Source organism: Pseudochaenichthys georgianus, chromosome 16 (assembly GCF_902827115.2).
Source record: "Pseudochaenichthys georgianus chromosome 16, fPseGeo1.2, whole genome shotgun sequence".
Lineage (NCBI taxonomy): Eukaryota > Metazoa > Chordata > Actinopteri > Perciformes > Channichthyidae > Pseudochaenichthys > Pseudochaenichthys georgianus.
In genome coordinates this window covers 907,264-923,957 of record NC_047518.2, presented here as the reverse complement: position 1 = coordinate 923,957, position 16,694 = coordinate 907,264, and the positions used below count along the sequence as shown (strand labels likewise).

At 39.6% G+C, this 16,694-nt stretch overlaps 1 protein-coding gene across 1 annotated transcript; it reads left to right on the top strand.

Annotated features, from left to right (window-relative positions):
* Positions 1-2,539: 2,539 nt before the first annotated feature.
* Positions 2,540-4,575, top strand: LOC117460343 (uncharacterized; the record flags this gene model as incomplete). Its single annotated transcript, XM_071205771.1, has 6 exons — positions 2,540-2,620; positions 3,297-3,433; positions 3,590-3,683; positions 3,818-4,153; positions 4,233-4,398; positions 4,535-4,575. Coding segments are annotated over exons 2-6 (774 nt in total), but the record flags the coding sequence as incomplete, so codon positions are not given.
* Between the last annotated feature and the right edge of the window lie 12,119 nt (positions 4,576-16,694).

The window sequence follows — 16,694 nt, the reverse complement described above, 5'->3', positions numbered from 1 at the left end:
TTAATATTTAATGTTTAAATAAAGGTTAATCCGTTTTTCTGTTTTGCACCTCCTCCTATTAATATCTGTGTACATCCTGCACTAAACTGTTTTATTGTAGAGATCACTTATAGTATCTTCTTGATTTTTTATATTCTATATTTCTATATTTATACTTTCCCCCTATGAAAGTATGTACTCTTAATATTTTTTTAATCAAATATAACACATAAAAACAATAATTCAATAACGTGCTTTAACCACTAGGAGGTGCACACAGCCATAATAACTTTGTATTATTAGTGTGTATGTACAACATCTGAAGATGTATAGTTTCATGCATGCTTTCACATCATTTTACAGCATATTGCTATACTATTTCAGACTCAGTATTTACATTCTTACATTCAAAGAAAATCACTAATATCTTTAAAAACTACAGTCCTTTTCTATCAGCTGTGCACCGTTATGGTGTAAATATAACCTATCTATGAATTAGATCAAATGTAAAAGTCAGCCGAATTAGTGTTGATACTGCAAGGAGACGTATTGTGTGAAGAGAAATTGAAGATGTTGTTTAATTGTTGATATATTTATGATCCACGTCAAGTATTCAGTTTCGGCGCCATTTCTTCCAGTTTTTCCAAAGGTCTTCTCATCAGGGCTCTCTAAATAAAGAACTACGGCAGATCTGTAATATGTAATGCAGCCGAACCGTGTATTACAATGCCGTTATGTGATGACTTTCAAAGAGAAAAGCAAGAGCACTCGGAATTAAGTATTATTTTATACTTTTAAAATGTTTTCCGGATTTCATATAATATAAACACCAAATCCCAGCATGCATTGCGGCTAACACATCCAATCAGCGAGCTTAAAACCATAGCTGAGGATCTTGGGTAATCGCTCGAAATGCCTACGTCTGTTTCCGGTTATATTTATTTTGAAATTCAGTTCCTGACGGACGCCAAAAAAGCCCGAGATTATGGAATTAAACCAATAAATAAAAGCAAGGATAATTGTGTGTTATTGGTGAGTAAATAACAGTGTGTTATTTTGAAAAGAATAACAAATTAGAAGGAAAAAAAGATTTAAAAAATACAGATTTCAGTATCCTGAGGCTCTGAGCCCCATTTATTTTCCTCACAGACGACAACAAAAGTCCGAAATTATACGATTTAAAATAAAAGCAATAACTGTGGCTTGATATTGAGTAAGAACATGTTTTTATGAACCACACAGCTTCCGGTCTTCCACGACCCGACCGGAGAAAAAGACGTGCTGCAGCCTGCAGGCACGAAACACGTTACCAGTAGAAATACATTGCTTTTAAAATCGTGCTGTGCAACACGAAAAAAAGGGGCAAATCGTGATGGTGAACACGAATCAATAGATTAAAAATCGTGTTGGTGAACACGAAATGCCGTGAGACTGGTTGTAGTATATTAGCTGCTATTGTTAGCCGCGGGTTGTAAGCTTAAAGTGTTAGTAAGTTTAGCTGCTATAAGTAAAGCTAAACACCTGCGGCTAACGATAGCAACTCATATTAACAGGTGGAGCTAAACGCCATAGTAGCTAATATTACTAACTAACACGTGGAGGTAAACACCTGTGACCAACAATAGTAGCTCCTGCAATATGAATTAGATGTGAGGCTAATATATGCTACTTTAATATATATTACTAACATGTGAAGCAAAACACCCAAGGCTAACGATAGCAGCTAATAGCTCAACTTGTCAGTCATATTAGCTGCTATCGTTAGCCACGGGTTTTTAGCTCCACGTGTTAGCATGTTCAGCTCCACATGTCAGTAATACTGCTATCGTTAGCCACTGGTGTTGAGCTCCACTGTTAGCATTTTGCTAAATTATTTCAACGACACTTAAATGCATAATTATATTTTTGTAGCAACAGGTCTGTTAGATATTTCTGTAATATGTTTGCTAATACATTTGTATTCTTATAGGACACCATGTTGGTGAAAGTAAGATATGGCGAAAGCCAGAAATATGTGAAAGTGGCTGAGACTGAAGAAGGCTATGAAAGCTACAGTACATTTCTTCAGAAAGGTATGGATAACTTGAATACATATCACTGATTGTTTGAGTCTAACAAATGAATCTTGTTTTAGTTAAACGTACCAATATTGTCAGGTGGTACATTTCAATATTCTCTCTCAGTCATAGAAAAGTTAGGTTTACCACTACAGAGTGAGCTGCACTTGACTGATGAATCAGGGACAGAGGTGGATGCAGATGTCTTTGAAGAGCTTTTACAAGCAGGGAACCTTACAGTAAAAGTGTCCACAGGACAGTCTTCAGGTAAGATTCAGACTCGCAATGGAAAATCAGGGACCCATCCCTACTGAGTTTTTGCTGAGATTACCCTGTAACATCGTTTGGAGGGCTGAAAGTATTTTTGTTTCTTCTTTCATTGAGTATGTCATTCTTTTATCTATCTTGCAGTTGTGCTTCAAAATGTATCGCACACTTTGCTGGAGTCGGACCTTTCAGACACCTCATTCTCCGTGACCAATGCTTAATCCTCTGCAGTGTCTGATTCATCAGATGCAAGAATAGTTCTTGAGAGAGACAGTGGAGTGAAAAGAGTCCACGCTGATCGGGAATCAGCCAAAGAGGTACAGGGGACTACACTTTTGCAATTTACTCAGTTCTTTATTAATCATTAAACATGGATATATTGGGCAGATAACCTATGATTTGTATGGAATGCCCAAGATAATGACTTCCCATATGATTCTTCTTTATCTTCTAGATCAGGGGTGTCAAACTCAAGGCCCGGGGGCCACATTCGGCCCGCGACTTCATTTTATGTGGCCCCACAAGAGCTTGCAAAGAATATAATATGTTTATTATACGGTTACATGCTGCAGAAGCACGTTGCCCTTAAACTACATGTCCCACAATGCATCTCAAATATGACTTTTTTCTCCGAATTTGCCTTTTTTTCTTCAAAATATGCATTTTTTCATAGAATTCCTTTTTCTCAGAATTAGATTTTTATTTCAAAATGTCACTTCTATTTCTTTTTTCTCCAGAATTTGGCTTTTCTTTTTAAATCATTTTGGGACATACGCACTGAAAAGACTTCTGCTTTCAGACGTAGTTAATTATGAAGTTATTACCCTATCCGATGATAATCCAATGCAGAGGCAATGATGTACATTATTTTATATATATGATATATTTATATATGTATTTTTATATAGTCTTAAAGTTACAACCGGCCCTTTGAGTGCAACCATAATGCTGATGTGGCCCGCGATGAAATTGAGTTTGACACCCCTGTTCTAGATGGTCAGCGATGTTCTCCAGTCTAAGCTAGGGGGAGAAAAAATCTTGCAAGAGTATGCGACAACTAAAACATTGATGGATGGTACACGACGACAGATGGTAAACCTACTGGTGGCTGACATGATCGAAGTTCATGGGTAAGGACTGAATATTCCCTTTTGGTGTTAATCATGTTTTCACAGATAGTGCTAAGTAATGTACATTTTGGAAACAGCTGCTCACATGTTAAAACAATCTAAAGCTGTAAGGCATTTATACTTTTAAGATAAAATATATATATAGTTTTTTTAAAGGAGGATCCCGCCAACACATGTGCGAGAAAAGTGTGCTCTTGGCATCATCACTCTATTTCCATGTCTAAGAGATCCATACTCAAAGAATGGATACGTAAGTCTATGAATGAATGACCTGTATTCGAATTTGTGAAAAGGAAGTGTGTTCATTCTTAACTTTTTGAACAACCTTCCTGTAATGCTATCACTTCTGTGTTCTCAGTTTTGATTTATTTTTGGATGTTACAGGAACACTACTATGATGCAGATGGTGGATCTGGCTACTTGGCATGGAGGATAAAGACGGTTCAGCGCAACACTGCGGTTCAGTCCCGGAGGTGCTACCCCAGCACTACCTATCAAGATGGTCCAAAGAGCAAGAGGGATTTTCTCTTGACTTGTGAGCAACTGACTGGCGAGGAATGCAGAGAGGCAATATCCTTCATAAAGCATTCAGCTGACGAATCAGTTGTCAAAGAGAAGATGAAGGCAACATTTCAGTGTCGGCAAGCAATGACTCGGGACCAGCAAGCCTCTTCAACAGTCCTGGATGTGTTTCCTCGTTTCCTCGACATCCCTGGCTTGGTAAGAACAACATGTCATATTTTGTTTATTATTTGGATGGTCTGAGGGGTTGCCATGACTCATGGTGTTTCTCCTGTAGGTTGACCAAGATTTCACAATGATGTTTGGAGAAGAGATTTCTGGAAAAATGTTGGCGAGATGGCCCACTTTCTTCAAACCTAGGATCTTGGCAGACTGCAAGAACCTACACTCTAATGTTCATGTTGATGACCTCTTGTCTGCACAACAAAACTCAAATGAGTCAGGCAAGTATTTTCTCTTGCAGATTTTGTTTACTGAAAATCTTGAGACCTTTCAATGTTATCGGTTGCATAACCTTGATTTAAGACTATTTTCAGCTTTAAACGACTGACTGTTATATTTGCATTTTTTTGCCCCTAGGATGGGACAGTGACCTGTCAAGCATTCTACTCTTGGTTCATCTACCTCCCCCCAACCTCAAAAGGCCATAAGAAGAGTGCTAAAATTAGCTCGTATCAAGCTGTCAGCCATGTTGTGAGATATCTCAAGGTAGGCATTATTTTAGTTTTTGTATGCAGTTGTTATATCACTGGCACTCCTTGAGTTGGGACAATTTTGTTTTAAGTAGCTTAGTATGCCATTAAAACTTCTCTGTCTCTCTACGTTTTTGAAGATTGGAGCCAGTGTTGAGACCTTCCTTTCGAGTTTGGAACCAGGGCTGTGTGTTGGTGAACAGAAGAACAACATTCAACGGTTCTACGTCATCGTTGACCACAAGGCCATCCCTTGCAAGGGGCAGACATCCATGGCAGCCTTCGATGAACTCTTCAAAGCTCACTTCATCTTCAGTGTCAACTACCATGAATCCCTCACCAGCTTCTACACTTTCATACAAACCACGGTATTTAACATTGATATTGGAAGTGCCAAGGAAAGTCCCAGAGTCAAAGAACTCAGAGCAAGGCCTTCTGCACACTGATATCTGAAGTTATTTACATCACTGGATGCAAATATGCTGATTTGTTTTATCTGTAAGGGACACCACAAAAGTTCTGCATTGCTTTGTCAGCATTTGAAATTTCACCATGGTTTATATCCTGGAAAGTCATTACGTTTGAAATGTGGCCAGCCGGGATGTTCTTTATCCTTTTGTACTTATTCAGGGTTCAAAAAGCACCTCTTCAGTCTGCACAGGGACACTGGTTCAACTAGTACTATGGACAATGTGGACACTCAACGAGAAACTGATGAATCTTCAAGTTCTCAGGCAGTTTGTACTGACACTTCCGTAACCTCCCAGGTTACTTTTGATAAACAGCACGTGTTAAACATGTGTGGTTCTGTTGTAGCCCAGTTACAAGCATCTGGTGTTGCTGAGAGCACTGTCCAAGCAATGGTGGGGTCCATGGAAGAGCTTGTAAATGATATTCATAGACAAGCAAGAGATGCAGTTCTCAACTGCAGTTCAGAGGTCCAAGGCACTGATTTGGGTAAAAAGTTGGAAAATAGTTTTGATCAGCTAGAGAATCCTTTCACATCCTTTAATACAGGATCCAAACGACAAAGGTTCTTTGAAGAAAAGTGGGAGATTGTTGAACCTGTTGAGTATGTTCTTGGGGTCAGATTTGATTTACGCAGAGATCGAACAACAGGAGTTTACAATCAGATACCTGTAACAGATACATTTGTGTATGTACCCTTGTTGGGAACCCTTAAGTCCATATTTAAGAACAGTGAACTATGTGAATTATTCCTGCAGGCAAAACAACAAGAAGAAGGTACTTATAAAGACATAAGTGATGGTTCATATTTCAAAAGCAATGATTTGTTTTCCAAGCAAAAACACGCTCTACAGGTTCAACTCTATTATGACGATTTTGAGACAGCAAATCCCTTAGGTTCAAAGAAGGGTATACACAAACTTGGTTGTATTTACTTCATATTGAGGAACCTACCCCCAAAATGTAATTCTGTGCTGATGAATATTCATGTCGTGGCACTTTTTCATGCACAAGACCTGAAAAATATGGATTTGATGCAATACTAAAGCCTCTCACTGATGATCTTAAAATACTCGAAATGCAAGGGATAGAGGTGCCTTTCTCTGACTCACCATTGCTAGGATCTGTTATTCAAGTAACAGGTGATAATCTGGGTTTACACGGGCTGTTTGGTTTTGTTGAGTGTTTCAGCGCAACATATTGTTGTAGATTTTGTTTAACTACCACAGTCCGTCTTCACTGAAGATGACCCTGGTATGGTTTTTCGTACTAAAGAAATCCATGCAGAACATTGTGCAGCTCTACAGGAAAATCCTATTTTAGGGTCAACATTTGGTGTCAAGAAGACATGCTTGCTCAATACACTAAAGTCAATAAGAAGTGTCTATCTCTGGAAACACTGTCAATGAGGATCCAAAGTTTCAACTACGGATATACTGAGAGACGGAACAGGCCAAGTGGTTTAAAAATGGATGAGAGCAAAAATCTTGGATTGAATGCAATTCAGTCATGGTGTCTCTTGCGAAATGCTCCCCTTATTCTTGGTGATGTTGTTGAAAGAAACAACAATTGTTGGAATCTGCTCCTCCTCTTGATTCAGATTGTGAATATTGTTTTTTCACCAATTATTACAAATGGTATGACATATTATTTGAAGCATTTAATCATTGATCACCACAAGCTGTTCAAATCTTTGTTTCCTGACAGAAGACTTATTCCAAAGCATCATTTTATGATACATTATCCAAGGTGTATTCGAAAAATAGGTCCACTCCTCCATGTATGGTGCATGAGATTTGAGGCCAAACATAATTTTTTTAAAAGATCAGTGAAGAATTTCAAAAACATTACAAAAAGCTTAGTAAAACAACACCAAAGACATTTGGCTTATCACTGGGAGAATTTTAATTTTCAGAGGTTCGAGTTTGGTCCAGTCAGGAAGGAAATGATCGACAGTTTGGAGGGTGGTGAGGCTTTAAGTGCTGCATTTAAGGTGAATGCATACTGCGACGTGTCAACTACTAACTGGGTAAAGAACTATGGAACTGATTATCAAATTGGAATGTTTGTTTCCATAAGAACTGATAAAACACACACCGAAGTTTTTCCTTGTACGATGTGAGGGTCTAAGGACAGAGGGTGTCGTATTGTCATACTGATATTCTGTACACACTGTGAAGACCACTGAGACAAATGTAACATTTGTGATATTGGGCTATATAAATAAACATTGATTGATTGATTGATAAAGAAACTCCTGTTTTTGGAAAAATCAATAATATCATTCTAAATGAAGATCGAGCTTTCATTTTGATTTGCAAAGTGGACACACTGTATTTTGATGAACACTATAGTTCATACTGTATTGAGGAGACGATTGATTCATTTTCTGTTATTTCTATTGATGATTTACGTTATTATAGACCCTATGACAAACAGTTTTCTAATGAGATGGATGGAAAAACATACATAGTGCCACATTGTCATATTGTGTAACCTGTGCTGTTAAGGACTGCATGGACGTACTGTGGAATGTTAATGTAAGACTATGTTGTATGTGTTGTTTTCACACAAATACAGTTACATGTTAACTGCAAACTTTGAAACTTGGCTTGTGTCTTTCTTTTATATCGTTTTTATTAATAATGTTGCATTGTGTGTAGGTGAAATTATAAATTGACACCCTACAGTGCTTATGAATCAACTCTAAAGAGTTAAATATTGAGTTACATTTTATATCCTTAATAGTGTTAATATGACTTTAACTCTATTTAGTGTTAAAAATGTACACTTGTGGTGTTAACTTTTGACACTGCAAGCTAGTGTTGCGTACATTTAACACTGACCGGTGTTGACCAGAGTTACATTTTGAACTATAGAGAGAGTTGCTGTAACTCTGTCCTAGTGTAAACCTTTTAACACTTTCAAAAGTGTAGTTTTAACTCAAAACAGTGTGGACCTATATAGACACTTTAAAAGTGTTGGATTTGACTCTATAAGAGTTACATTAGCACTGCTGATTTTGCTGTGTAGGTCTCCGTCCGTAGCTAATCTCTCCACCTATGCTGTCCACTCAATTGTCTCTTCGGTTTGCATTTCTGCCCCGTCAGTTAGCTTGGTTGGCTAGCATTGTCGATCACTCATAAAGAAACTCACCTGGTTGTAGCGTAGCCGTAGGTAACATGGGTAGGGATGTTGAAGGCGTCGGAATCTGGGAGGCTGCAGACAGTGGTTGTCCTTGGGGCTTGAAGACTGAACATTCTCCTATTCTGATTTTATGCGACAGCAGCAAATGTTTTGACAGGTTTGATGTGTTGCCGCCTTTCCCTGAAATAAATGTATTGCAGTGGTTACTGTGGAAATTGATGTGAGATATTGTACCAAAGAAGTGAGGCAGCATATTTTTGGTATGTTCATTTTAATGTCACCCATCTATAGGAGGTGTATTGCATCATGTCATCCCTAATATATGTGTGGGTTTATACATTCCTGTGTGTTAATAGTTGAAGGAACAAAAAGTACATTTTTCCTCTTAAATATAGAGGTTTTTTTATAGATTCCTGAAACAATGTTCCCTTTTTCTTAAAAGTAGATTAGCGCAATAGTCTTTTTCTTTGACTTTTACCTGTTTATCAAAAGGGTGTTTTTAAGCTATTTTTGAAGAAGGGAGATGCAGAATTAATTGTGAGTTCTGTTTTGAGTGAAAAGATTACCCCTTTGAGTGTTTTTCTGGGTTAAACCATCGATAGGCTTTGCAAATTGGGAGGGACATTTTCCCCGGATATAATGATGCGCATCCTGCAGGCCTTCCCAACACCTGTGGCTTTCATAGCTGCCCGCGCTGATTCCCTGTGAGACAGCGTTTTGGTATCTCCTAAATGAAACTCCACCCCTTCCTGTTTCTGTTGGTATTAGGACGATGTGTATCTTGTTGTTTTTCCTCTCTCCACGCGCTGACAAGACGAAAGGATGTCCACAGCGCGTGAATAAGGGCGGGAGTACTCCTCACGTCATGATTCTTTGAATTGTATAGTAATGTATTATATTGTATTGCATTATTACTTTGTTTAATTAAAACGGATTATTGTTTAACTGGTATCCTGGTGTCTTCTAATTTCCTCCCTGTTATGATTTCAAGCAGCTCGCCAAAACAACACGCGGAGAGGAGTTGGGTTGTAAAAACCCCAAACCTCCAACATTACACACCCCACCATTCAAACTGGCAGTCATGTGCAACCACACTTTCGATTTCCGTGCCGAGATCAAGCTAGTAGTTAGTAAGAATGACAGCTAGGATGGTGACGAGCGTTGCTAGGCAATCAAGCCTATCACCGAAGCCGGTGCAAGGCGCGCCATCTGATTGGCTGGCTCACTTTTAAAATTAAAAAACATATATATATATTTTTTTTTTAAAACAAATTTTTTTTTTTAAAGTATCGAAACCGGATCTGATTTCGGTATACCGTACCGAAATGTTTTAGCCACCAGTAACCGGTATTTCGGTAATACTGGTACCTAGATGGAACATAGTAAAAAAAGGTAAATTCTTACCTCCGCCTAAAAAAAAAACATTACTTATAGTGAAAACCACCCTTGAATGATGGTATGGTAGACTAAAAGCTTTAGGAATCCAAAGTACAACATATAATAAGTACCCTGTATCAAGATTGATGCAAAACAAGTTAAATGTGACCTTTTTAGAGAGGTTTAGCAAAAAGAAGTCCAGGCGGACTGACCTTTGGGCACATTTTGGAACACTTGGATACCATCAGTGCCATTTGACCTTTTTCAGGTAGCCTCCCGTGTTTTTATAAAACATTTTTTTTTTTAAATTACATTTCTTTTTTTATGTAAATGGTGTGTGTGTGTCTCTGTGTGGACTTTGCCACAGTCCTTACATGTTTATCCCCCGACTAACACTTATAGGAAGGTTTACATACACAATAAAAATTAGGAAACATACATTTGTCTCCAACAGGAGCAGATTTATTTAAAAAAGAACACACTAAAAAACTACACTAAAACCGAAATAACAAGCATTTTTTTTGTAAACACTGGCAAAAAAGAAAAAATATACACAACCTGAATGTGTTTTTGAATTGAGGCACCAGGCACTTAGTGAAGTAGATAGGTCTTCACCGTTGTGTTGCCAGCATCAGAGCACCTCCTGAGCGCGGTGGCACCTTCCCCATAATACTTGGGAATGCATACGAGTGATGATGGAGGGGGGGGGGGGACTTCACCCCTCATGTCTGCAGCAAGCTGCTCCCTGAAGGACTTCTGGGTGTGTGGCTTTGTCCTGCCGGGGTCACCCCTCATCTTGTGCAGCTCCTTGTGGAGAAGGAAGCTGTCCCTACTGCAATATCCAGAAAATGGTAAAAACAAGTCTTGTACCATTTCATGGTTTTGTGGTGAACGCTGTAGTACCCGATCAAAGCATCGGACACATCCACGCAGCCCATGCTTTTGTTGTAGTCCACCACAGCGTCAGGAACGGTAACAATCTTAGTCTGCCACACACCAGCCCGTTTCACTTTCCTCCTGACAGTCTGTCCACTGAATCAGAAGATGCAGAGGGAGGCTGAGTTAGTACTGGTGCAGACGTCCGGCGGCTTAGCTTGGATGTTGATGGCTCTGGGGCAACTGTATGCTGATCTGATGCACGTCGTAGCTCGGATGAGGCAGATGTTGATGGCTGTGATCCAGAAGCCATTTGATACTCGTCTTCATCACTATGAAAACAAATGTGGAAAAAACAATTACTTTGATTACTTCACTGGCTTATTCTTTCAAAAATGTAACTCAAATCAGAAATGATTCCTCCATTTAGCGTGTGTGAAATAACAGTATATATATATATATATATATATATAGACTGATATACAATACAGATTTATTTATAAACTGCTAATAGTCAATGTCTGAAGAACTACAAAACAGCATCCATTTGGCGTGTGTGAAATAACAGTATAGACTGGGTTGATATACAATACAGCTTTATGTATATACTGCCGTGTTATAGTCACGAAATACAATTATCTATTGATAAGTGTTCACCAACACGATGTTACCATTGTTTTCGTTTCTCACAGAACAATGTCTGTAGAACTACAAAATAGAATCCATGTGGCTGGCGTGTGTGGAATAACAGTATATATATATATATATATATATATATAGACTGGGTTGATATACAATACAGCTTTATTTATATACTGCCGTGTTATAGTTACGAAATACAATTAATCTATTTATACGTTCACCAACATGATGTTCCCATTGTTTTAGTTTCTCACGGAACGATAACGCTACAACAACAAAGCGGTGTCCATTTTGTATTTGCGAGTGTGGAATTACTATAGATTACACCAAATACACAACTAATAGATACAAACAGAGAGAGTACATACCTTTCCTGAAGTTCATAATCAGGGTCTGATTGTTGTCTGACTGTTCTGTTGCCTGCTGTTGTCTGTGTTCGTCGCTTCGCTGTGTCCGTTGCTGCTGTGCTGGAGCGGTTGTGCAGCTGCCTCTGCTACGTCTGTGCGTAAAGCAGCCGCTGCTGGCATTATTCATACTACGCAGGATCCTATCTCTGGAACCCATTGGTCGATTTGGGTGATTGACACCTTTTTTGAAACTTTAGAGCCAATAGAATCGAGGGGGAGTTAGTAAATCCCGCTTTTAATTTACGTCAAGGAGAGAGAGGCTTGCGTAAACAGCACATTATACAGCCTGAGCCCCGGACTGCAAAACGTTATACCTACTCTGCGGCGATGAATGTAATGATGGATTATCAACAACAATTCTAAAGTGACAAAGAGACATTGGATTAACCTTAAGCCTCGTTTTTTTCCCTTGAACACGATTTCTGATCACAAAACAGCAACGGTAAAACATAGTAATTGTTATGGTTTAGAACACTGTTGTTGTTTTCTTGCTCTGTTCTGGCTGATAGCTCAGTGAGTTTGTGTCCTACAGTGATGCTACTTATATCAAAATAATCTGTGGAGTATCAGCTTTCAGCTGATATGTAGTTTGTGCAGAACATATTAAGTTTTAAAGATCGTTTTGGCTAGTTAGCACCGGAAGTAGCATCAGCCTGTTTTCACTAAGGGCTAATGCTAACGCTTCTTGTGAGACTTGTGTTTTGTTTCGGTAAAAATGGCTCATATCCTCAGGTTGCTGAGTTGTTTCCCGTTATTTGAGTATAAAACATTCATAGGTTTTTTAATATTAAGAAGCCCCCAGACCAGTAGCGTGGGCATACATTTATTTTAGGGTGGGCCTGTAAAAAATAGGGTGGGCCAGATTTTTCTTCTGCGCATCAGAAGCTAACAACAATCCCAGCCGGTACCGGTGGCAGATTACTTTTAGAATACTTTTGGAATACTTTCTTTTTCCATAACAGATGTTTTGGTGCACAGGAGACACGTATTTTACTGTTTTAATGGCTTATCAAGGGCACAAACACAACATCTTGGTGTCATTCTGGACAGCTCTCTCATCTACACCCCACATAAGAAACATCACCCGGACTGCATTCTTTGTACTGTCTTAAAACCTTTCCTTGGAATATGTTATGAATTGTAAGGTGTCCTTGGTGCTTTGAAAGGCGCCCCTAAATAGAATGAATCATCATTATTATTTATTATTAGGGCCGGGACTTTAACGCGTTAATTACGATTAATTAATTACACAAAAATTAACGCATTTTAATCGCACTTTAATCGCACTTATTTTTGCACAGCGGAACATTTCTCACTGGATGAGTTTCAAGCGTACCGATTATACTGGAGCACCAACTAACGTTCATGACTTCAACATGGGACTTCAAACAACAACAAACCACGGTGATCAATAGTCAAACATGAACGAACAAGCTGATGAGACCGCTTTGGTCGGCCCGTGGATGGGACATTTTGTTTTAAAAAACGGACGGATGGAAGCGTCGATAAGAGCACGGTTGTGTGCAAATTATGCAAAAAAGAATGTGCATATCACCGCAGCACATCAAGCCTAACGTATCCCCTAAATGCAAAGCATGTAGCAGCTAGCGTGGACGTTAGCCCGACTCCGAGTGCAAGGAACCACACCCTGACCCAACCCACACTCAACCAGATGACTGGTGGTTTCAGGGCCAGGATAAGTAAGTCCACGTCTGAGAAAATAACCAGCTCACTGGATTGTCACTGGGCTCGACATTAAGGACTGCCCGATGGCCCGGGGCCATCTAGCATTTAGCTCGGGCAATGAAGCCTCACCTGCTGGTTGCCCGATCGGGCAACCTATTATGCCAGTATCATGCAGCTCGCGGATCCAGTAATGAGTGACCCGACAGTAAAACTGAACATATCTACAGTATAACTAGTTTAGGTAGTTTGAGAGGTAATTAAAATAGCTACGTGTGATATTCTAACCTGAAGTGTGTGTTACTTTTGTTCCGCTCACCGCTGCATGTGGTTATGCAGAGCTGCGTGTCGAGTCTCGACTCGTCAGCAGCAGCTGATCTCTCTCTCCCGTCAGATTAGACTTCACTCGCGTTTATGTCCATATCGATCAGATGCAGCTAGTTCTAGCTAATGATAGACTACCTGCTTATTAAAAGACAACTACACAATAAGTGTCGCTATGCAACTGGATGAGGCCACAAAGTATAGCACAGCATTATGCATTTGTTTACATGCCCACCGGAACCCTGAGGCATTACCAACAGATCAACGCACAATCAACCCACACAGGACATCTCTTTCTCCACATTAAGTGTTAGACATTAGAGTTGACTATTCTTGTCTGTCACATACTCTTCTTGTCTGTCACATAAGTGGTGCAACTGAAGCGGTATTGCTCTAAAGGGAAATTATTTTGACCGAAGATATTTAGATTTGCCGCCTAACGGGAACTCTGACGTGTGCTTCGCGGATGCGCTCGGCTCCTCTCGACTGCTGCTCGGGTCAGCTTCCAGATGAGGAGGCATTAGTTCGACCAACTTACAGTAGTTAACATTACAAACATTTTTAACAGGGGCCATAATAGTGTAAATAATGTTTGTTTTGGCAGTTATAACTGAATGTAATGTTTTCTACTTTTTTCCATCTGGGAAGGCATTTGCCTTCATCAGATGGAAAGTGTTTTGACCAACAACTTAAGTGTTTCTTATAGCTATGCAGGAAGCGAGCAAACACAAACAAGAACAAACAAACAAGTGAAATGAAGAATACAATTGAAATTGTACAATATAATATTGTGGTGGTTCATCTTATAATTCAGTCTAGAGAATGCACCAGACAGCATCTAAGACCTGCAAAAATTAAAAAATGTCTAGGGGGAGGCCCCCCAAACCCTTCGTGCCATTTCGTCCACATGCATTTTTCAGGGCAATCTCTATTGGGCTCAGGGCCATCTGTAAATTAGCTTAGATGGCCCTGTGCTTAAAAATGCGATTTAAAAAAATGCGATTAAAAATGCGATTAATTTCGATTAATTAATTACAAAGCCTCTAATTAATTCGATTAATTTTTTTAATCGAGTCCCGGCTCTATTTATTATTATTATTATTCTGAAACTATGTAATAACTTTTAAAACTTTTTCCAGTCACTTGCCCCATGCATTCAGCAGCAGCAGGCCATTCACTTTAATTTTATCCCGTTATAAATGTCATAATTTTGACAATAAAGAAACGCTACATAAACGTTATCTTGCACATTTTATCCAACCATCTCCGTTTCTAACTTTCAATATATTTTAAAAGAGATCTCTCTCTCTCATCTGCGTGCGGGGGCGGGGCCTCACAGACACGCTGCATCTCTCTCTCGCTCACAGACATGCTGCAGCGCTGTGCAGTGTGCACACAGTTCTGCCGGTAATGAATATTACATTTTGTGATGAAACTTTTCCACCAATAATTCCAATAAGTATTCCAAAATGTATTCACTTCAGGTTTACGAAAGTAACTGTAATCAGATTACTCGTTTTTCAAATGTAACGCCAGCTGAATACACTTGATTTTTGTATTCTGATTACGTAACGCCGTTACATGTATTCCGTTACAACCCAACCCTGTGTATATCTCTCCGGACTGTCCACCAGCAGATGAAAAACACCCACCTCTCCGCCTCTTCCAAGGGACGAGGGAACCGTGCGGCAGAGTTTCCGTTAACATTTTTATGAGGGCAGTGGGGGCTCTTCTTAGAGTCTGGCTTTTTAAAAAAAAACAAAGTTCATTAGTGAACTTTGAGCCATCATTTATTTTGCAGGCAGCTCTATGCCTCTCTCACGTTATTATGGCGCGCACCGGAACCAACAATCAGTTTTTACCGGAAATGAGTTTGGTTCAGAGGACAAAGCACATACAACATTAATTAAACTCGATATGTGTTCACATGAATTTAACTTAGAATTCTTGGATATTCTCAATGGGTGAATACATTTTTTTATAATAATAATAAAATAATTTAAAGAAAATAAAAAATACTTTTTTATTTTTTTAATAGACACCGAAGCTTTCTCAGGGTGGGCAAATTAGTAAACTGGGTGGGCTACGCCACTGCCCCAGACGCTGTCTCCTGCAGTGAAGCGTTTTTCCCCCGGTATCGGGGGGGGGGCGGGCTTAATGGATACTTTATTAATTGCAAACCATTTACATAGTATTTCTAATTCTGCATTCACAATTTTAACAAGATCGCCAAGATTATGATGGGAGCAGAGAATTCAAAGTTCAGCCTCAATATATTTGGGGAGAATTAAAATGAGCCGTCTTTATTTGTAGACAGCCAAGCCCCCTCCTGTGTTCGGTGAAGCATTATATGCTTACAAATCCAATGTAGGATATAAACACGACTAAACTGCAATGATAGCAAAGCTGTGGCTTGGGTTTTTGGGGTAATAAAGTCCAAATCATCGTTGGGCTGTCAGCCAATGAGTGACGTCTGAGGAAGATGAAAAATATAAATTAAACATTGTTGAGAAAATGCTGCATCTCTTGCATTTATTGACATAGAGGAGCCTTATTGTTTACCTTTTTAATATCATTTGTTGTCATTTTAATTGCTTGGTTTTCGTGAAATTAGCCTGTTTTCCTATTAAAGTGTAACAGATTGATGCATCTCCACAGATCATCTTAAAGGCTTCGGAATCCCCCCCATTGTAGTTAAACAACTTTCAAAACTAGGGCCCCCAAACAGCATCTTGCATAGGGCCCCCAAAAAGCTAGAAACGGCCCTGTACACCTCCATCATCGAGTCCATCCTCACCTCCTCCATCACCATCTGGTATGCTGCAGCCACAGCCAAGGATGCAGCGTGTCATCCGAGAGAGGGTGATCGGCTGCAATCTGCCATCCCTCCACGACCTGCATGCCTCCAGGACCCTGAGGCGGGCAGGGAAGATAGTGGCCGACCCCTGCCACCCTGGACACAAACTGTTCACCCCACTCCCCTCGGTCAGGAGGCTGCGCTCCATCAGGACCAAAACCTCTCGCCACCTGAACAGTTTATTCCCCTCCGCTACCGGCCTCTTAAACAAGGCCCGACCCCCCACTGACACTTTACCTCTGCCACATCATAGACTATATGCATTA